Here is an 18168-nt window from a genome sequence, read left to right as displayed (position 1 = left end):
ACTGTTACAGCCCCAGCTTTGGAACAGTCTCTGGGAGACCCCTTCAGTGAGCCAGACGCCCTGAGGGTCTCACTCTTCCTCCAGGGCAAGGCACGCAGCATCACCGCCTCCTTAGGCTGCATCTCTGGCCCTTCAGCCACTCTGCTTCCCACCATCAGCTCCAGTCAACGAGTCCCACGAAGGCAGACACCTGAGGGAGACTTGTGCTATCTTAGGGAGCAATACAGCCCCACCAGCATTCGCAGGGGCACTCACACAGTGCTAAGAAACAGTTGGGCTTATTATCAATTGTAACACACCATAGGTATCTAAAAGGGTGTCATAAGGAGGAGGGAGAAAACTTTTTCACCTTGGCCTCTAAGGATAGAAGAAGAAGAAATGGGCTCAAACTGCAGCAAGGGAGATTTAGGTTGGACATTAGGAAGAAGTTCCTAACCGTCAGGGTGGTTAAACACTGGAATAAATTGCCTAGGGAGGTTGTGGAATCTCCATCTCTGGAGATATTTAAGAGTAGGTTAGATAAATGTCTATTTGGGATGGTCTAGACAGTATTTGGTCCTGCCATGAGGGCAGGGGACTGGACTCGATGACCTCTCGAGGTCCCTTCCAGTCCTAGAATCTATGAATAGGAAGGCCTTGGTTAGAACAGAGAAAAGAAAGTTACAGCATGGTCCATTGTGGTTAGCCCAGAGCCCCGGACAAGCACTGTGACCCCCTTGGCTCCAGCTCTGTCCCCCTCTCCTCTATGTTCATGTTCCTGGTGCCAGTCCCACCTGGCCTCTCCTCAGTCCTTTGTTCCCCAGCTGGTACCAGAGATTGGATTTGCCATTGTGTTCACAGACTCTCCATTGATCTGGGTCCAAACTCAAGAAAGCTAGGCATCAATCATGCCTGCATCTCTGGGCCTCTCTAGAGAAAACAGCTCTTTTCCACACCAAGGTGACAATATAGTATATAGGGGAAACTGAGGCACACACAGTGTATATACAAAATATTAAAGTTCCCACTTCATCACACCCTAACTCTTTCATGGGATACTGAAGGCCAGGGCCTAGTCTATCAAATGTGCTTGCCTAAGAGGTCTGACTGGGTTCAGAAGCTGCCATTCTTCCCATCAAGAATCTGCAACCAGTGGTGAATGTAATGACTAGACAGCCTTCTTAAAACCCAAACAATTGTTTCCTTTGCAGTAGGAACAATGCATCAAAGGATTTAAACCAGTCTACACACATCTATCTTATCTAAAGCACACCAGCTCCTGGCAGTAACCAGGGATGCCTACCTTCTTCTGACACCCCCAGTGGGTGCTTGCATCTTAGTCTGGTTCCTCTAAATCAGTTGTTCTCAAGCAGGGACATGCCGAGGTCTTCCACGGGGTACATCAACTCAGCTTGATATTTGCCTAGTTTTACAATACTCTATATGAAAAGCCCTAGTAAAGTCAATACAAACTAAAATTTCATCCAGACAATTAGTTGTTTATACTGCTCTATACACAATACACTGAAATACAAGTACAATATTTATATTCCAAATAATTTATGTTATAATTATATGGTAAAAATTATAAAGTCAGCAATTTTTCAGTAATAGTGTGCTGTGACACTTTTGTATTTTTATGTCTAATTTTGTAAGCAAGTAGTTTTTAAGTGAAATGAAACTTGGGGTACACAAGACAAATTAGACTCCTGAAAGGGGCACAGTAGTCTGGAAAGGTTGAGAACCGCTGCTCGAAACAACTTCCCCTCTCAATGTTCACCTTTAAACTACTGTTGGCCTTTTGATCTTGCTAGTTCCTGTACTTTGGCCCTCTTGGTCAAAACCAGTTTCATAACTTGGCTGGAGCAAGGAGGTTGAATCTCCTGGGCTTAATAGTTTGGACAGTCTTTCTTAACAACCCTGAAGTGTTTACCAAGGGGTGTGGCTTATCTTGACCATTTGTTTCCCTTCTTTGTATTTCCTGACAGTCCTCTATGAAAGTAAACAAACATATTCATGCAGTACATATTCCACTAACCATGTCATAATGCAACTATATAGATCCAGAGTATGCCCACACTTTGAATACTGCATGCAAATCTGGTCACCCCATCCCAAAAAAGATATATTAGAATTAGAAAAGGTACAGAAAAGGGCAACAAAAATTATTAAGGATATGGAACACCTTTCATATGAGGAGAGATTAAAAAGACTGGGGCTTTTCAGCTTGAAAAAGAGATGAGTAAGTCGGGATATGATATAGGCCTATAAAATCATGACTTGTGTGAAGAGAGTAAGGAAGTGTTATTTACTCCTCATAACACAAGAACTAGGAGCCACCAAATGAAATTAACAGGCAGCAGATTTAAAAGAAACAAGAGGAAGTATTTCTTCACACAATGCACAATCAACCTGTGGAACTCATTGCCAGGGGATGTTGTGAAGGCTAAAACTATAATGGGGTTCAAAAAAGAACTAGATAAATTCATGGAGGATAGGTTCATCAGTGGCTATTAGTCAATATGGCCAGGAATGCAACCCCATACTCCAACTCTTCCTAGCCTCTATCAGAAGTTGGAAGTGGACAACAGGGAATGGATCACTTGATCATTGCATGCTCTGTTCATTCCCTCTGAAGCACGTGGCATTGGCTATAGTTGGAAGATAGGATCCCGGGCTACATGGACCATTGGTCTGACCCATATAGCCATTATGTTCTTAACCAGATTGTATGCAGTGTTACTGTAGCCATGTCAGTCCCAGAATATTAGAGTGATGGGGTGCGTGAGGTAGTATCTTTTATGGGACCAGCTTCTGTTCAGGAGTGAGACAAACTTTTGAGCCACACAGAGCTCTTCTTCAGGTCTAGCAACAGAAGACATTATCACACCCACCTGGTCTCAGTACCCGGAGTAGTGCAAAGGTTTCATTCAGAGCAGCTCCCATGCCGCTATGCAGAGCCTGACTGCTCGTACTCATCTCTGTTTCTAGTGTCCTAGCCAAATGCCACCTCTGTAATTGCAGGCTGTCTTCCAAATGCCCTCTGAAGCTTCCATTTAGGTATGGGCATCTCTGTCAGGTCTGGCCCTGATCTGGGGTATGGTATTGCCACGCGCTCAGGGTGCTGCTGACAAAACCCCTGTATTTGGGGTTCGTTTGACTCCAAGCGGCGGTGTGACAGCACCCTGCTGCCTTGCACCGCAGACAGCTGCAGGGCAGCGGCAGAGACGCTTCGCCTCGGTTGGGGAAAACGCTCCATTGACGAGAGCTCAGAGGCTCCGCAGCGCGATTCTGCCGTGTGCACCTGGAGGAGCTGCCAGGCTTTCCGACACCCTCCTCCGGACCGCGGCAGAGCCAGACTCGCCCCGGAGGCGACCCCGGCTCCGCCCCCCGCTGGGATACGAGCAGGGGCCGTGCTGGGAACACAGCATCCAGGCTGGCTTGTGCCCAGCGCCCCTGGAGGGCACGTCCCAGCAACAAGCTCCGGGGCGGGGCCGGGCCAGCGCCCTGCAGGCGGGGAATGGGCAGAGGAGGTTCCGGCTGTAAAAACCTGGGCCTGTCCCAGCGCCTCTGGCAGCGCCGGCCCAGCCTCTCCCCGCGGTTGCCATGGCTGCCAGCTCCCCGAGGGGCCCGGCCCGGCCCTGGGGGCGGGGCTTCCGCGCAGAGCCGGCCCCCGCCGAAGCTCCGAAGCAAAAGCTGCGGAGGCGGGAGAAAAGCTGCGATCCAGCCAATTTATAGGGCACGGGCCTGAGGGCGGGGGACTCCGAGATCCCAGGCCCCGCCCACTCTCCGTGACGCGCCATTCGGGTGCCAATGGGGAGCTGCCACACTGCAGTTCCGGTTCGGGGGTGGGACTTCCGGCCCTGTAGCCGCCCGAGAGGAGTCCGGCCGCCGCCGCCGCTGCGGAGGGAACGAAGCAGGAGCCGCCTGGACCGAGTCGCCGCTGCCCGCCATGGCTCTGCCCCGGTCACTGCTGCTGCTGCTGCTGGTCCTCGGCCCCTGGCCGGGCCGCGCCTCCGACGTGCTGGAGCTCGGGGACTCGGACTTCGAGAGCGGCCTGGCCGAGCGCCCGGGGCTGGTGCTGGTGGAGTTCTACGCGCCCTGGTGAGCGGCCGGGCCCGGGGCCCGACCCCCCCGCGCCCGCCGGGACCCCCCCCGCCCCGCGGGGCCCGTCTGACTGTCGGTGCGTTTGGCGCCCGGCCTGGCTCCGCGCGGCCCCCTGTGCCCCGCGAAGGGCGCCCGGCGTTTGGGGCAGGCCCCATGGTTCCCTTTGGCGGGGGCCCCGCGGTGCTCGGTTCCCGGCTGGCTGAAAGCGGGGCCTGGCCTGGCCTGGCCTCGCACGTGGGTGACTGTCAGGCCGGAGCCCCGGAACTCGGGGTGGGCTCAGTGTGCTGGGAAGTGGTGACTCCACGGCCCTGTGTGCACCAGGGGCAGCCCTGGGGCGGAGACCGTGAGACCAGCACCAAGGGCCTTATTCTGTGCTGTATCCTCCGGACAGCAAAACTGCCTCGGGTATTCAAGCCCCTCTAGCTCAGCCTCTGAGGACGGAGAACTTGAGAGAGCTCCGTGGGGAACCAGACCTTCCTGGCTGCGAAGCTGGGTGTGGCATCGCAGGCTCGCCTCCTTTAGCATCCCTTGCTGAACGTCCTCTGGTGGGCTGCCGCTTCTTGTGACTCAGACCTCCCACCAGCTTGTCTTTTAGTCCCACCCCTTGTGAGGTAACAGAATCCAGCAAAAATGAATGTCTAATGTGCTGCCCTTGAATCTGGGCCCAGTGGTGAGGCCATCCTTCCCTCTGGGCATCTTGGTTTCTTTCTCAAGGGTTTCATGCTTTCAAGTGACTGGTGGGAGACCTCAGGCCTTCCCTCTACACTGGGCTCCAGCACAGAGACCCTAGGACAGGCAATCAAGGTTTGCTCTGGCAGACTCTTTGCTGTTTGTTGCCTTGTCTTTTTCCAAAATACAAAATTAAAATAACTGGTAAGTGCAGAGTTACTGTAACTTACTGGATACGCCCTGTTTGAAGCATACTATGGTAGGCCACTTCCAATGTAATATGATTAAAACATTAAGTTTCTTTTGTTCTGCCTCCTTCAAGCAATTGAACTAATGAAAGCCTGTCTATGAGCTAGTGTTTTTTTCCTTAATTCAAAAGAATCTGTGTAAGTGACCAAGATTTGCTGTTCCATTTGTCACAAACAAGGTGTTGATACATTTGTTTGCCTAGACAAACGTACTCAGTGAGTTGACGAGTTATTCACTATTCCACAGAGTCGGGGGGATGCTTTTGGAAGTCCTGTGTATTTCTGGAGCTGGACACCAATAAGATAATACATCAAAATAGGACCACTCTTGTGGAGTGTTCACCAATGACTTGCAAACAAAAACCTCTTTTCTAACCAATTAAAAGCAGACACCACAGCAGACTCCTCATCTTCCTGCAGCCTAATGCATGATGGAAGTTGTCGTTCTCATTCTATACCAAACAGTTCAATTAGAAAATTTTGACAAGTTCATAAGTAAAGCAAGCAGTTAGTACTTCATAGAAATGCAGAACACAGTCAGCTAGAGATCACAGACTCTTATCTTAAAGGCATCCAATTTCCAACTAAGAATTGTTTTGATACCACAGAACCTAGGATTTCTAGAAACTTTGGAACTGGGTGTCACAAATATAATCCCCTTCATTCTGTGCCACTAGATTTTGCAATATACCTCTCGATCAATGTTGCCAGAGGAGGGAAAGCTACAGTGTGTGGTGGATAATGCTACTGGCACCAGAAGATGTTTGACTAATGTTGCCATTTTGTTAGTTTGGGTTACTGATTAGCTGGGATGATTAAAATAGTGGTTCATTTTTACTTTCAGTTCTGTAAGGAGTTACTCAACTTTCAGGATTATTAAAATGAGTTTAACTTACCTGCTGCTGAAAACTGCAGAACTCTGTAAACTAGACAGCAGTTCACTGGGTGACAAAGCTGCAAATACAACTTGCCATGTGTTTCAGGCCTGTATTAAGCATCAACTTATATCGTGGTTCTGTGGTTAGTGTGTTGAGAATTAAGTTATGGAATCATCAAGTATTTGTACATTTAGCTTAAGTCTTGTTCCTATGTATCTTCTGACTGGATGATTCATTAATATTAGGTTTCAGACTTAATTCCACTCATCTCAGTGGGCAGGAGTTAAATCACAGTGCTTAGTGCTAATGGTTGTTGGGCATCTGTAGGAGCACAATAGTGCGCTGGCCTGCATTCTAGTGAATAGAGTAAAGCCTCTGGGGAGATCAACACATTTTTTTTCTTCCCACTCTGGTCAAGTAGGGGAACTCTAAAATGTTGGGAAGGAATAATGTCAATGTGACTTACTCCATCTCTTTCCCTCAGCCCTTGTCTGAGCTCCAAGTTGAAAATCCTTCCGGGAAACCTCATTGTTTCTATGAGGACTGTTTGGGTTGGTTGTGTGACAGTGTGGAGATCCTTTGTAAATGGAAATGTGGCATCTCTCCAATTGCAGGGAGGCTTTTCCTTGTAACCGAACTGTCACTTCCCCTTCAGGTGTGGGCACTGCAAACGACTAGCCCCGGAGTACGAGGCTGCTGCTACCAGACTGAAAGGAATTGTCCCTCTAGTAAAGGTATGGACCTAGCCTGAGTTCATGGTTCTGTGACCGGTTACCTGCTCAGACTGAGCTGGAACCATCTTCGTGGTGGATCTTAAATGGCATCTGGCACAGGCAGAAGATTTTACATTTACAGCCCACTTACTAAAAGCCTGTGCTTGGGGCTGTACCCTGACTAGTGCATCCAGTGTTTCCATGGCGATTTGGGGTCTGAAGTAATTTCCTCTGTTTCATAAATGTGAGGGTGTGGGTTTCTGTTCTGCTCCATTTAGGGGGTCTGAGTCCTCCTGCCCCAGATCTTAAGCAGATTTCCTCCACTGGAGGCAGTATTGTGCAAGTAGTGTGCTGCCTGCCTCTGGAGCACTAGGCATTCATTGCTGTCAGAGAGGATTGGTCTGTTCCTGTACAGGGCACGCTAGAGAGGCCATCCCTTTACCACTGCAATAAAATACTTTTTTATACACTAGTACTCATGGCTTGGGAAAAACAAAGGCCATGTATCTGCAGGCGTTATATGCAGTAAATACTCAGACCCTGGGTTTAGGGGATTTTGAGGCCTAATGCACTTGCATCTCCTGCCTCTCCCCCTGCAGTGTGGAGAGCACTGGAAAGGAGTCTGTCTCCCTACATGCAAACAAACACCTTCATTAAGTGGTGATGGCAAAACCCTCCTAGGCCCTACTCGGCTCACTCCAGGGGGCCAATGCAGGGAAGTGCCTTACAGCACTGCCTTGAAGCAGAGGGCTGCTGTAAAGGGAATCTCTCTTGTGAGGAGGTTAAGAAGTACAGGGAACCCTGTCACTGTTTGACTTGTGCAATTCCACTAAGCCAGTGCCTCACTGCAGTCTTTTCACACCATCCAGTCCCCGTTGACTTGTATCGGTCCCTCTGCGTATGGGGAGCATTCTTCTGTTTCAGCCGTCTGTAGGTGCTGTTACATTAGCTGACTGAAGGAATTTTAGAGTTCTCAGTGGCACCTCTCACGCTGCAGTTGGTGCACTTTAGTCTCTCATGTAGTGTCCCAGCATGTACTTGCCTAGCTTTGTTAGCCAGGTTAACAGTCTTCAGATCTCCCCAAGTCCATGTTCCAGCCACCCTGTGGGTGCACTAGATCTGGCCTATAAGCTTCCATGGACATGGATACAGTCTGCTCCATATTTTTTATAGCACTGATTGCATGTTCTGCAAATAAAGGCATACAGGGTGCCAAGTTTGTTCCTATAACTTTCTGCCAGAAGCCCCCTCCCTATGGATAGGCACTTTGCCTTTTAATGCCCTATTGAGGCTGCATTTCTCTACTTCATAGAATTATGTGGTGGGCCCTCTTGGGGCAGCTGCCTTGTGCTGCTTCTGATTTTCTGCAGCAGAGGAAGTGGTGCTGTGTGCCGACACTGCATGAATGTGACTGTGTAAAGAAGCAGTATTTCTCTTCTTCAGGTTGACTGTACAGCAAACTCAAACACCTGTAACAAATACGGAGTCAGTGGCTATCCCACCCTAAAAGTTTTCAGGGATGGTGAAGAGGCAGGTGCCTATGATGGGCCCAGGACAGCAGGTAAGAATCTTGGCATGGTGGTGCAGCACTTTCCCATCTGGATTGAATCTGACTTGTTGCCATGGAGATGGGAGCATCCTGGCTGCATGGCCCACAGTCACCAGGCTCAACTTGTCTGCATGGTGATGGGAGTAGAAGTCCTGCATACTTGAGTACATAATTGGTTCTTGGTAAAGATGAGGCACTGCAAGTCTGCCTTGTCCACAACATCTGATCAGCAGTGGGAGAGATCCAGTGGCCAAAAGACGCAGGAAGGAGAGAATATTTGTTACATTCATCAGTCTGATACGGTCGACATGCATCTGCCTATCTCTGAATTCCACTGCAGTGCAGCTGTTGCCCAGGGCTTGTTGCTTAGTGTAGTGATCTCAGCCAGGGGTATGCAGAGGTCTTCCAGGAGGTATATCAACTCATCTAGATATTTGCCTAGATTTTTAACAAGTTACGTAAAAAGCACTAGCAAAATCAGTAGAAACTAAAATTTTCTACAGATGACCTGTTTATACTGCTCTGTATACCATAAACTGAAATATACGTGCAATATTTATATTCCAATTGATTTGTTTTGTAATTATAGGGTAAAAACTAGACAGTAAGCAATTTTTCAGTAAGTGTGCTGTGATATTTTTGTATTTTTAGGTCTCATTTTGTAAGCAAGTTGTTTTTAAGCAAGGTGAAACTTGGGGTACACAAGACAAATCAAGACTCCTGAAAGGGGTACAGTAGTCTGGAAAGGTTGAGAGCCGCTGGCTTAGTGCTACAAGGTCAGGTTTCAGAGTAGACACAAAGACACTCTGTTTATGTAACTCTTGTGATGAGCATTGCGCACTGGTCTCTTGAAACTGGCAAGCCTTTGACTCCTTATGTTATTGCACTGGTAGCTTGGGGAGGAAGGCTTTACGTTTGCATGGTAAATGTTGCAATTCTTGAGGAAGAATTGGGGGTGAATAGGTCCTGCTGGGATGTTGGTGCTCTGGGAATCCCCTATGAATCTCTTCCAGCTCAACATGCTTTCATGGAAGTTCCATTGTGGGGCTGGGATGCATACATATTTGTATTACAGTAGTGCTTAGAGACTTGGCTGGGGTCCCATTTAGCTAAGTACTGAACAGGCATATGGTGCAGAAACAATCCCTGTCCTAAAAGCATGGAATCGATCTCCTAGAATGCCATAAAACCATCATTCTGACACTGCTGTATGCTTCTCTTCCTCCTTCCTCAGATGGGATTGTCAGTCACCTCAAGAAACAGGCAGGGCCTGCCTCAGTGGCTCTCCACTCTGTGGCAGATTTTGAAAAATTCATCAGTGACAAAGATGCTTCTGTGGTGGGTGAGTAGTACGGGACAACACAGCCTTTAAACTACAATGGATACTTACACATTCACCAGTCCCCATCCCTTTCCTTTTCTCCCCCTCCCTCTCCGCTTGCTGGAATCTGATTGTCTTGGGCTCTTGGAGCCAAACATGAACATCAAAGATTATATCACAAGATGGCCCCCAGAGTATCCTGATTTTAAGTCATCTGACCATGGCATATGGATGATATTAAAACATCCTTCCCCATCACTCATGCAGATCCACTGATACCCACTGTAACTGGGTAAGTATCTTACCAGTGTTTCTCAACCTTTATGACACCAGGGAATGGCTTGCTGCCTTGCTAAACCGCGTCAGGGTCCTGGGGTCCGGTCCGCAGAATGGTTGATGAGAAACCCTGCTTTGGACAGTGGTGTCCAAAAATATCTGCATAAGTCACCAGTATAGCTGGTGAAATAGGCTCAGAACTGCTGATGCTGGACTATTAAGGGCAACAAGGCAAGCAGCTCGCTTAGCTGAGGATAATGCCTTGGTGTACAGTTCTGGATGATGCATCACAAGGCTTTGCTTTTTCTTTCAGAGTAAGGTTAGTACTAGAGCATTGGATAGGCACCTACAGATGTATGTAAAATGTGAAGAAATGGGCAGGTCTCCCCCAGGACCCTGTTCTGACTTCATCCCCTGGGAGCAATACGCTATACCCAGCCATACCTGACATATGCAGGGATGGCTGTTGCATAAGCCTTGTAGCGCTCAGTCTCACCACGTTAGCCTGACTCAGGTCATCACAATAGCAGCTAAGCTAATCCAAGGAACATTTCAAATGGGAGCTTGGAGGAGACCAGAACTCAGTGGAAAAACTGCTCTCTGAGTCCTGTGGAGCAATGCTATAGTTGCAAGGGTTCTCAAACTTTGTGGCACTGCAACTGTCTTCTGACAACAAAAATTACTACATGACCCCGGGAGTGGGGACCAAAGCCCGAGTCCCACCGCTCCAGGAGGGGAAGGGGTCAAAGGCTTTAGCCTTAGTCAGGGGACCTGTAACCTGAGCCCCACCACCCAGGGCTGTGGGCCTCAGACTTTGGCCCTGAGCCGCAGTAAGTCTAAGCCAGCCCTGGTGACCCCATTTTAATGGGGTCGTGACCCATTTAGGGGTCCCGACCCACAGTTTGAGAACCGCTGCTATAGGGCACTGCCTCTGTCCAGACCCCAGCTGCCCAGCATGCAGCTCCATCTCTGGCTGAAAATGGCAGACTTGGTGCCCAGAGGGCTGCAGTCTTCTGGGCTGGAGATTGGGCTGGATATACTCCCAAAGAAAGCTGCTTGGCTCCTGCTGGGGCAGAAAGAAGGAAGGAAATGCTGGTTTATTTCTAAAAGAACACAGGGAAATTGAGCCGTGCTAAACGGAAGCAGTTTTGCTGGGCAGAGAAGAGTCCATTCAGAAGTGACAGTGTCTCAGGCAGAGTAAATACAGAAGAGTTGAGTCAACCAGTGAAATGGCATCTGCTGAGGCAGAGATTCTGCAGGGTCCCTGTGTCTCTCTCTGTTGCAGGCTTCTTCAAAGATGCATTTGGTGATGCTTATTCAGAGTTCATGAAAGCAGCCAGCAACCTAAGAGAGAGCTACCGCTTTGCACACACCAGCGAGGAGGAGCTGATACAGAAGTATGAGGCAGACGGAGAGTAAGTGGCTCAGTGTACAGGTGGTTCTTGGGGCACCAGGGACAACCTCTCAGACAGTTGTGCTTTGGAAAGTGAATTCCTTTCATAGCTTCTCATGTGGGCAGGACCAGATGAGGTTAATCTTTCTAAAATCAGTGCTGTGAGGCCCAGCTGGAAATCCCTTCAGACCAGCCTGCCTAGGTCCTGCTGTTGGGCCCGTGAGACCCTTGAGCCATAAACTACAGTGAGCTGGTCATTGCTGTTGTGCAGGGGCAGGGGAGAGAGGCTGACCGTTAAACACCTGTAAAGTCTCCAGGGCTCTTTGTTCCCGTATTGCCCATTCTCCTCTTCCCTTGTCACCACAGGGTGGGGGTTCTTTACTTGTTAAGTGCCAGAAATCTTGCTGCTTGTTCTGGCTAGTAGCATAAGGCTTGGCCAGGTGGCTTTGGTACAGGTAGCTTTGTTCAGGACCTGGATGATCCCACTGTGCACTTGGAAAGGCATCTACCACTGTACCTGCCCACTCATCCACATACTGCTAGTTCCTTCAACTGTTTCATGTTGTGCTCTCTCCATCTCTGTTCAGGGGTGTTGTCTTATTCCGTCCTCAACGTCTGGCAAACAAATTTGAAGACAGCACTTTGAGGTACACAGAGGACAAAATCACCAGTGGCAAGATCAAGAAGTTTCTCCAGGAGAACATGTGAGTGACATCTCACTTCGATCTCAGGGCTAGGGTGCGTGACAGAGTTCAGCTAAATTCCTAGACTCTGGGCAGTCTGGCTTCAGTCCTATTGGCTGGGCATGGCTAGTAGCACTGCCTCTGGGCTACTAAATTCTAGCTGATCTTAGGGGTTCTTCTCTTCTAATGGAACACGCAGAATAGTTGGCTTGTGGATACTTAGTGCACTGAAGGTCCATCATTCATTCTCAAGAATGAGATTTCTATGTGGGCTTTTCCTCTGCGCTGACCATGACTGCTTGGCACTTGATCTAGCATTCCAGTTACCTGGTTTGCTTATTTTGATTTTAGGTCAGTTTTTGTCATAAATAAAAGTAGGTCCCTAATTTGATCAAAACCCATGTGTAACTTTGTATGTCCAGCTACAGTAGCAGAACCCCACAAACTGGCCTGATGCACGAATGAGCTATTTGAAGAAAACACTTTTCAAATAGGCCTGCTGGTATTGGCAATTTTATGGATCCTGTGATCTTGGATGAGAAGGAGACTGTGCTAGGACAAGCTTATTTCTGGGTGGGGAGGAAGGCTCAGATAGTGAGACGCAGGTTGCTAACTACTGCTTTGTTGATAGTTTTGGCATCTGTCCACATATGACAGAAGATAACAAAGACTTGATACAAGGGAAGGACTTGCTGGTGGCTTATTATGATGTGGACTATGAGAAGAATGCCAAGGGCTCCAACTACTGGCGCAACAGGTAAGCAGAGGGAGATAAATCCTAAGCCACAGTATTCCTCCCCTATGCAGTGCACTGTTTTGGTGGATTCCTGTGGTTTATCTGGCAGAATGCTGTTTCCAGGGGTGCAAACTCAGAAATCATTTCTGGGACTCTAGTAAATTTTCCCTTCTCTTGGCTCTGTCTGCAGGGTGTGTTGTCACTACAAGTAGAGAGGCGTTGCAGGCCACTATCCTGTTCCTCAAAATGTTGCTTCTGATTCTGGAAAACTGACTGTTCCAGCTTATGCTTCTGTGGCAAGCAGTTGGTGTTTCCATAGGTTGCAGGCAGCCAGCTCACGTGCCTGGAGCAGTCGTTCAGCATCAGGTGTCGACAGTGCATTTGGCATGCTTATCAGGAGCTCTAATTCCTTTATCCGTCTGTCCACACCAAAGTTGCTTGACTGAGACCCAGAACTACTAATCTTGCTGAGGAGGCTCATGCTCGATTCCATTCTTTGTACTCCACCTTACTGGAGCTCGACTCCCTATGCAGTGCTGCAGCCACAGGAGACCTGGTTGATCAGAACTGACTGAGGGGTTACGGAGTATTCAGTGCAAAATGGAGACTTGTTGAAGCTATGCATTGGGAGATCCCTAGGTTACATCCAGTTTAGTAGCATGTTCCTTTCTTTCTTGTTTCTCCAGCTGCATTTTCATGTTACTTCTCTTTGCAGAACCTCCTAACCAGCAGATCCCCCACTAATTGTTTCTAGCTGTCCTGTTTCAGCTTGAAAGAGGTAGTTCTCTTCCTTTCCCTAAGTGCTCTACTGTCTTGGAGAAACGGTTCAACATCTGTAAGCGTAACAGCACGTTTCCTCTGCTTTACTCAGAGTGATGATGGTGGCACAGAAGTTCCTGGATGCTGGACACAAGCTCTACTTTGCTGTTGCTAGTAGAAAAACCTTTGGCCATGAGCTTTCAGAGTTTGGCCTGGACAGCAGCACAGGGGAGGTTCCTGTCGTTGCCATCAGAACCGCCAAGGGGGAGAAATATGTTATGCAAGAGGAATTCTCGTAAGTCCTGGGCGTGGGGCCCCCCTCCTATCCAGTCACAAGCAAAGCCTCTCAGATACTTACCACCCACCTGGGCTCACTGGGAGGACACCTGAGCTGGATGTGCCTGTGTGGCAGAGGAGTAGCTGTGGCAAGCCTGACACTGGGCAGTTACACACTATGGAAGGAGGAGCTGCAAGCTCTAAGGATTGAGGGTTTAATTCCAAGATACCTAAAAAGTAAAGACCGGGGTAGAAAATAACATGAGTGAACAGCAGCAGGAGTGAATACCTAAAATAAACGACATGGGAGACATACTTCAGCCTATCTCCTGGGTGGGAAAAGCATGGGCAGCAGGAAGCCTGACTTACTGGGGTAAACATGTGCACCAGGCACTTTCCCAAAATCCTGAAGGTGGCTCTTGTGCCCTGGGTCATCTGGGGGAGTTAGAGCCCTGGGTTAGCACTGAGGATCCGAATGGCTTTCTTCAGTGTGCTGCTGTCTGTGGGTAGAATGAAACTCCCTTGGGATTTGTAGGGTGCACTTGCTAGTCCTGTGTGCCAGATGGCTCTGAAATGTCGCCTGTATTTGATTTGTAGCCGTGATGGGAAAGCTCTGGAGAGATTCTTGCGGGATTACTTTGATGGTAACCTGAAAAAATACCTGAAATCAGAGCCCATTCCAGAGAACAATGATGGTCCTGTGAAGGTAAGGGTGTACGTGGCTGTTGCCTCTCCAGCTAGAACACTGCATGTTGAGCTGACAAATGTTCTGTGCAGGCTTCAAGGACCACTGCGTGCAGTTTGCTGCATGAGGCTCAGGCTCACTCAGGTCAGAGCCTGGAGAGTGAGCATGTGGTTATTCATGTGCAGAAATGTTGCTAATCTGGGAGAATTCAATCTTTCCAGGTGGTGGTTGCTGAAAACTTTGATGACCTTGTTAATGCGGAGGACAAAGACGTTCTGATTGAGTTCTATGCCCCATGGTGTGGCCACTGCAAGAACCTGGAGCCCAAGTACAAGGAACTAGGAGAAAAGGTAGGGTGGGAGCTCTTGCCTGTCAGGTTTGAATGCAGCAGTCATCCCCCAAAACTGAGCTGTCCAAGGATCATGCTCAGCCGGCCAAGCCATAAGGTTGCATGAATGTGCCTAAGTGGCCACCGATTGCTCTCTAAACTGGCATTGGTCAGTATGCAGTTGACTACTTCTGCCCTCTAGTTATGTTTGAGGTTGGGTGGCACCAGGAGCATCTCCTTTGGCTCTGGCCAGGGCACACCAGTATTCCCTGGTCAGTAACTAGCCTCCAGGGGCTGCATGTCTTTCCGGGTCACTGTCTTCTGTCCAAACATTGCTAAGAGCTGGTCCCCAGGGAATCCTTGCTAGAAAGATGCCTGCCTGAGGGATGGTTTGGCTGTACTCGGCTCAGGCCTGCTCCCTTGGCTCCTGTACTCCTCAGTTCTTCATTCTGTCCCAGTGAACTAAGGCATGTGGGGAGAAGCATAGGCAGCAACCAATGTAATCGAATCACTAGAAATGAGACGGTCGTGTAATGAAGCTCCCACTCTAATACGGTAACATCCTGCTAAACAGAAAAATCTGATGAATCTATTCTGGTATAATGTCCCTTTAAACAGAAGTTTCCTGTTGTAAAGATCTTATTTCTGATATTTACATGGCAAGGGTTTGTGAACTTGTTATAAATTGAGAGGCAGCAACTCCCCCTGCTCACCCAGGCGACCTTGGCCATCTCTCTTACAGGCAGTGAGTGAGGGTGTACATTGGAAGGGCAGCCTCCTAAAGGAGGCCTGAGTCAGGGGTGCTCTCTGGAGGGCCTGAATGTTGTACCTGCCCATGTATCTCTAGTGCTCGCCTGGATATCAGACAGCGAGCTTGTGCCCTCCTTGCTGCCAAAACCAGCCTGAACTGGCGCTGCCTGGTCTCTCTCAGGACAAAGTTTTGACTCACTAGAGTATTTGTATTACCATAGCACCCAGGGGCCGTCGTTGTGTTTAGGCACTGTACAAATGAACACTGTTGTCCCAGATCCTGCCCCAGCCTCTCCTGGCTGTTCTGATATGCCTAGCCAAGAGCCCCCTTAGCCTTGGAGAACACACATGGGGGGTCAGCATCTTCCCCCAGCGTCCACAATAGACTAGTGATGATCTGTTCACTAATGTGCTGTCCTACCAACAGCTCAGCAAAGACCCCAACATTGTCATAGCCAAGATGGATGCTACAGCCAATGATGTGCCTTCTCCATATGAAGTCCGAGGGTAAGAGCTTCAGCTTGTATGACATTGGGTGGGGTGGCAGGGGGGAGTCCTGGCTACTGCCTCTAGCTAGTGACTATGCTATAGAAGGGCTGAGGAATCTCTCTCTGGCTCTGATGGCAGCTGGGGGCTAATGTGCATGTAGTCATAGTCACTGGGAACTTGCTTGTCTTGCTCCTGAGCAACTGTCAGCAGAAATTCAGACTTGGAGTAACTCAAACAAAAGCATCTGCCCTTGCTCCTGTTGTGTTTCCCAAGCCCACCTGCACACAGTTTCCTGAACTTCCCTGGTCGGTCTTCCTTCTACTTCCGAAACTGTTCTTGAGGATGAAGAACAGCACTGGGCTCTTATCTTTGTGCAAACCTGAATCCAGGTGCACTCAGTTAGCTCTGCTCCCAGGGCCAAACTGATGGCGCTCATATCTCCTGCTGGGGCATGGCTTGCTGCTGTTCTGGGCTTCCTCTGGCTGATGGTGCCTTGAACGGCTTGTTCGTTGACTTGTGTGGCGATAGACTCCATACAACAGTGATTCTCTCCCTTCTGTGGCTCAGGGCAAACCTGCTGCCCCGCGTGGTGAGTGCTAGACTCACCATGAGGGGTTGGGACCTGAAGACTGCTGAACACAGAGCTGACACGTCTCTTCTTTCCCCAGCTTCCCCACTATCTATTTTGCTGCAGCTGGTAACAAGCAGAATCCAAAGAAATATGAGGTGAGTGTCTGCTTCCTGCCCTGGGAGCTTTGCAGGCAGGTTTCCTCCTTGCTGCTACAGTTTTGGGCAGTGCACATCCAGGTAAAATCCTTGCAGCTGAAGTGTGTGGCTGCACAGGCCCCAAGGGATGCCTGCCCTGTAGCTGCACCTCTAGGACATGTTGGTGCATCCTGCAGGAGAGCCTTAAAGGGCTCTCAGGGAAATGGTCTGGAGAAGCTTGGTCTCCCGTGAGGCCGTGAACACTCCCCATTTAGAGCCAGCAGGTGCAGATATTCCCAAGACAACAGGGAGTATCAAAGCCAGGATCCTGGTGCTCAGCCCTGGCCTCATGCTCTTGTACCGTTTGCAGGGAGGCCGGGAGGTGAGCGACTTCATTAGCTACTTGAAGCAGGAGGCGACCAGCCCCCCTGTGCTGCAGGAGGAGGAAAAGCCCAAGAAAAGGAAGAAGGCCCAGGAGGATCTGTAAAGCACCTAATCACCCAGCTCACCAGTGTGTCAGGAGGAATTGTGTGGGCATTGGGGAAGCCCTGGGTGTCTTGGGGCCAGCTGGGGGGAGTGAAGAAATGTGCCCAATGCAATGTGGGCTGAAGGGACCCAACTGCTGTACCTAGTTGTTTAATTTCCTGCTGTCTCTTTGCTGCATTCTTATGGGGCTGCCCCAGACTTGGGTGATGTTTGAGGGGTGGGGAAGGGGGGTGGGGCAGGGGGAGACATTTTCTAATTTTTTTGTACATTTGGAGAAGTGAGACAATAAAATGGACCCCTTTAAAACCAAATATCTGTGCTCAGTGCTGCCAGTGGCTGCTGCTGAGAGTCCTGTGTATGTGGCCCCAGCATCCATGTGCAAGCTGGGAGACCATGACCTCTGGAGTGCTGCCCTGCTCTTAGCTGGTTCCTGAGGGCTGTGAGAATGCATGGGGAACAAATCCCACTTGCCCTCGCACTCCAGCTTGTGGTCTATGAGCTGCTTCCCAGTACAAGAGGCTGGTGAGGGACTGGCCCCTGCCATGCTTCGGTGGGAACTTGGCCTAGGAGGGGGCCTGTGGTGCAGTGGGCAGAAGAGACAGGGCACAGTTGCCATAGTGAATGCCCCAGGCACCAGGGGTGAAGGGGCAAGAAGCCTGCCGGAGGCCATGGCTGCAGGCTCTGAGCTCCCTGCCATGGGCCAGCATGTGACCCGGTAGCATTCTGCACTAATTCACCTAGCCGTGGGCTGTTCCTACAGCCACCTCCAGGGCATGCCAGTCACTCTAGGAGTGCTTCAAGCTGTGCCAAGCACTGAGTGGGTTTCACTTGGTGCTGGGCCTGGCAGCACAGTACCTCTCCCTGCATGTAGCCAGAGCTGGCAAGGATGTGAGCAAACCCTTCAGTGCCACAAGAGGCTAGGACCAGCTGTGAAAGCATCCCCCAGCCAGATAGAAGGGTAGGGCACTTTGCTTGGTGCTCAGCTCCTTTGTTCAGAGCTGTGATTGCAGCTGAGCCAGCCTCTAGGTGCCTCTTACTTTTCACTCAAGGACCTCCTTGGGAGGAGTAGCCTCTCCTGGCCCCAGGGCTGCTAACCCTGCAACTAATGAGCTAGCCTTTGCCTGTAACCCTCTGTCCT

The 18168-nt window shown here is 49.6% G+C and overlaps 1 protein-coding gene across 1 annotated transcript; it reads left to right on the top strand.

Annotated features, from left to right (window-relative positions):
- The first annotated feature begins 3831 nt into the window (after window positions 1-3831).
- On the top strand, window positions 3832-17339 carry PDIA3 (protein disulfide isomerase family A member 3). The gene is made up of 13 exons (XM_032794173.2): window positions 3832-4083; window positions 6537-6615; window positions 8038-8155; window positions 9378-9485; window positions 11026-11155; window positions 11721-11837; window positions 12448-12573; window positions 13424-13606; window positions 14185-14293; window positions 14494-14622; window positions 15778-15857; window positions 16508-16565; window positions 16915-17339. Exons 1-13 carry the CDS (start codon window positions 3932-3934, stop codon window positions 17029-17031), a joined length of 1506 nt encoding a protein of 501 aa, XP_032650064.1. The 5' UTR covers window positions 3832-3931; the 3' UTR covers window positions 17032-17339.
- The last annotated feature ends 829 nt before the right edge of the window (window positions 17340-18168 follow it).

This window comes from Chelonoidis abingdonii, chromosome 9 (assembly GCF_003597395.2).
Source record: "Chelonoidis abingdonii isolate Lonesome George chromosome 9, CheloAbing_2.0, whole genome shotgun sequence".
In the NCBI taxonomy this organism is placed as follows: domain Eukaryota; kingdom Metazoa; phylum Chordata; order Testudines; family Testudinidae; genus Chelonoidis; species Chelonoidis abingdonii.
Note: the sequence above shows the minus strand (reverse complement) of the source record. Positions and strands in the feature narration are given on the sequence as shown.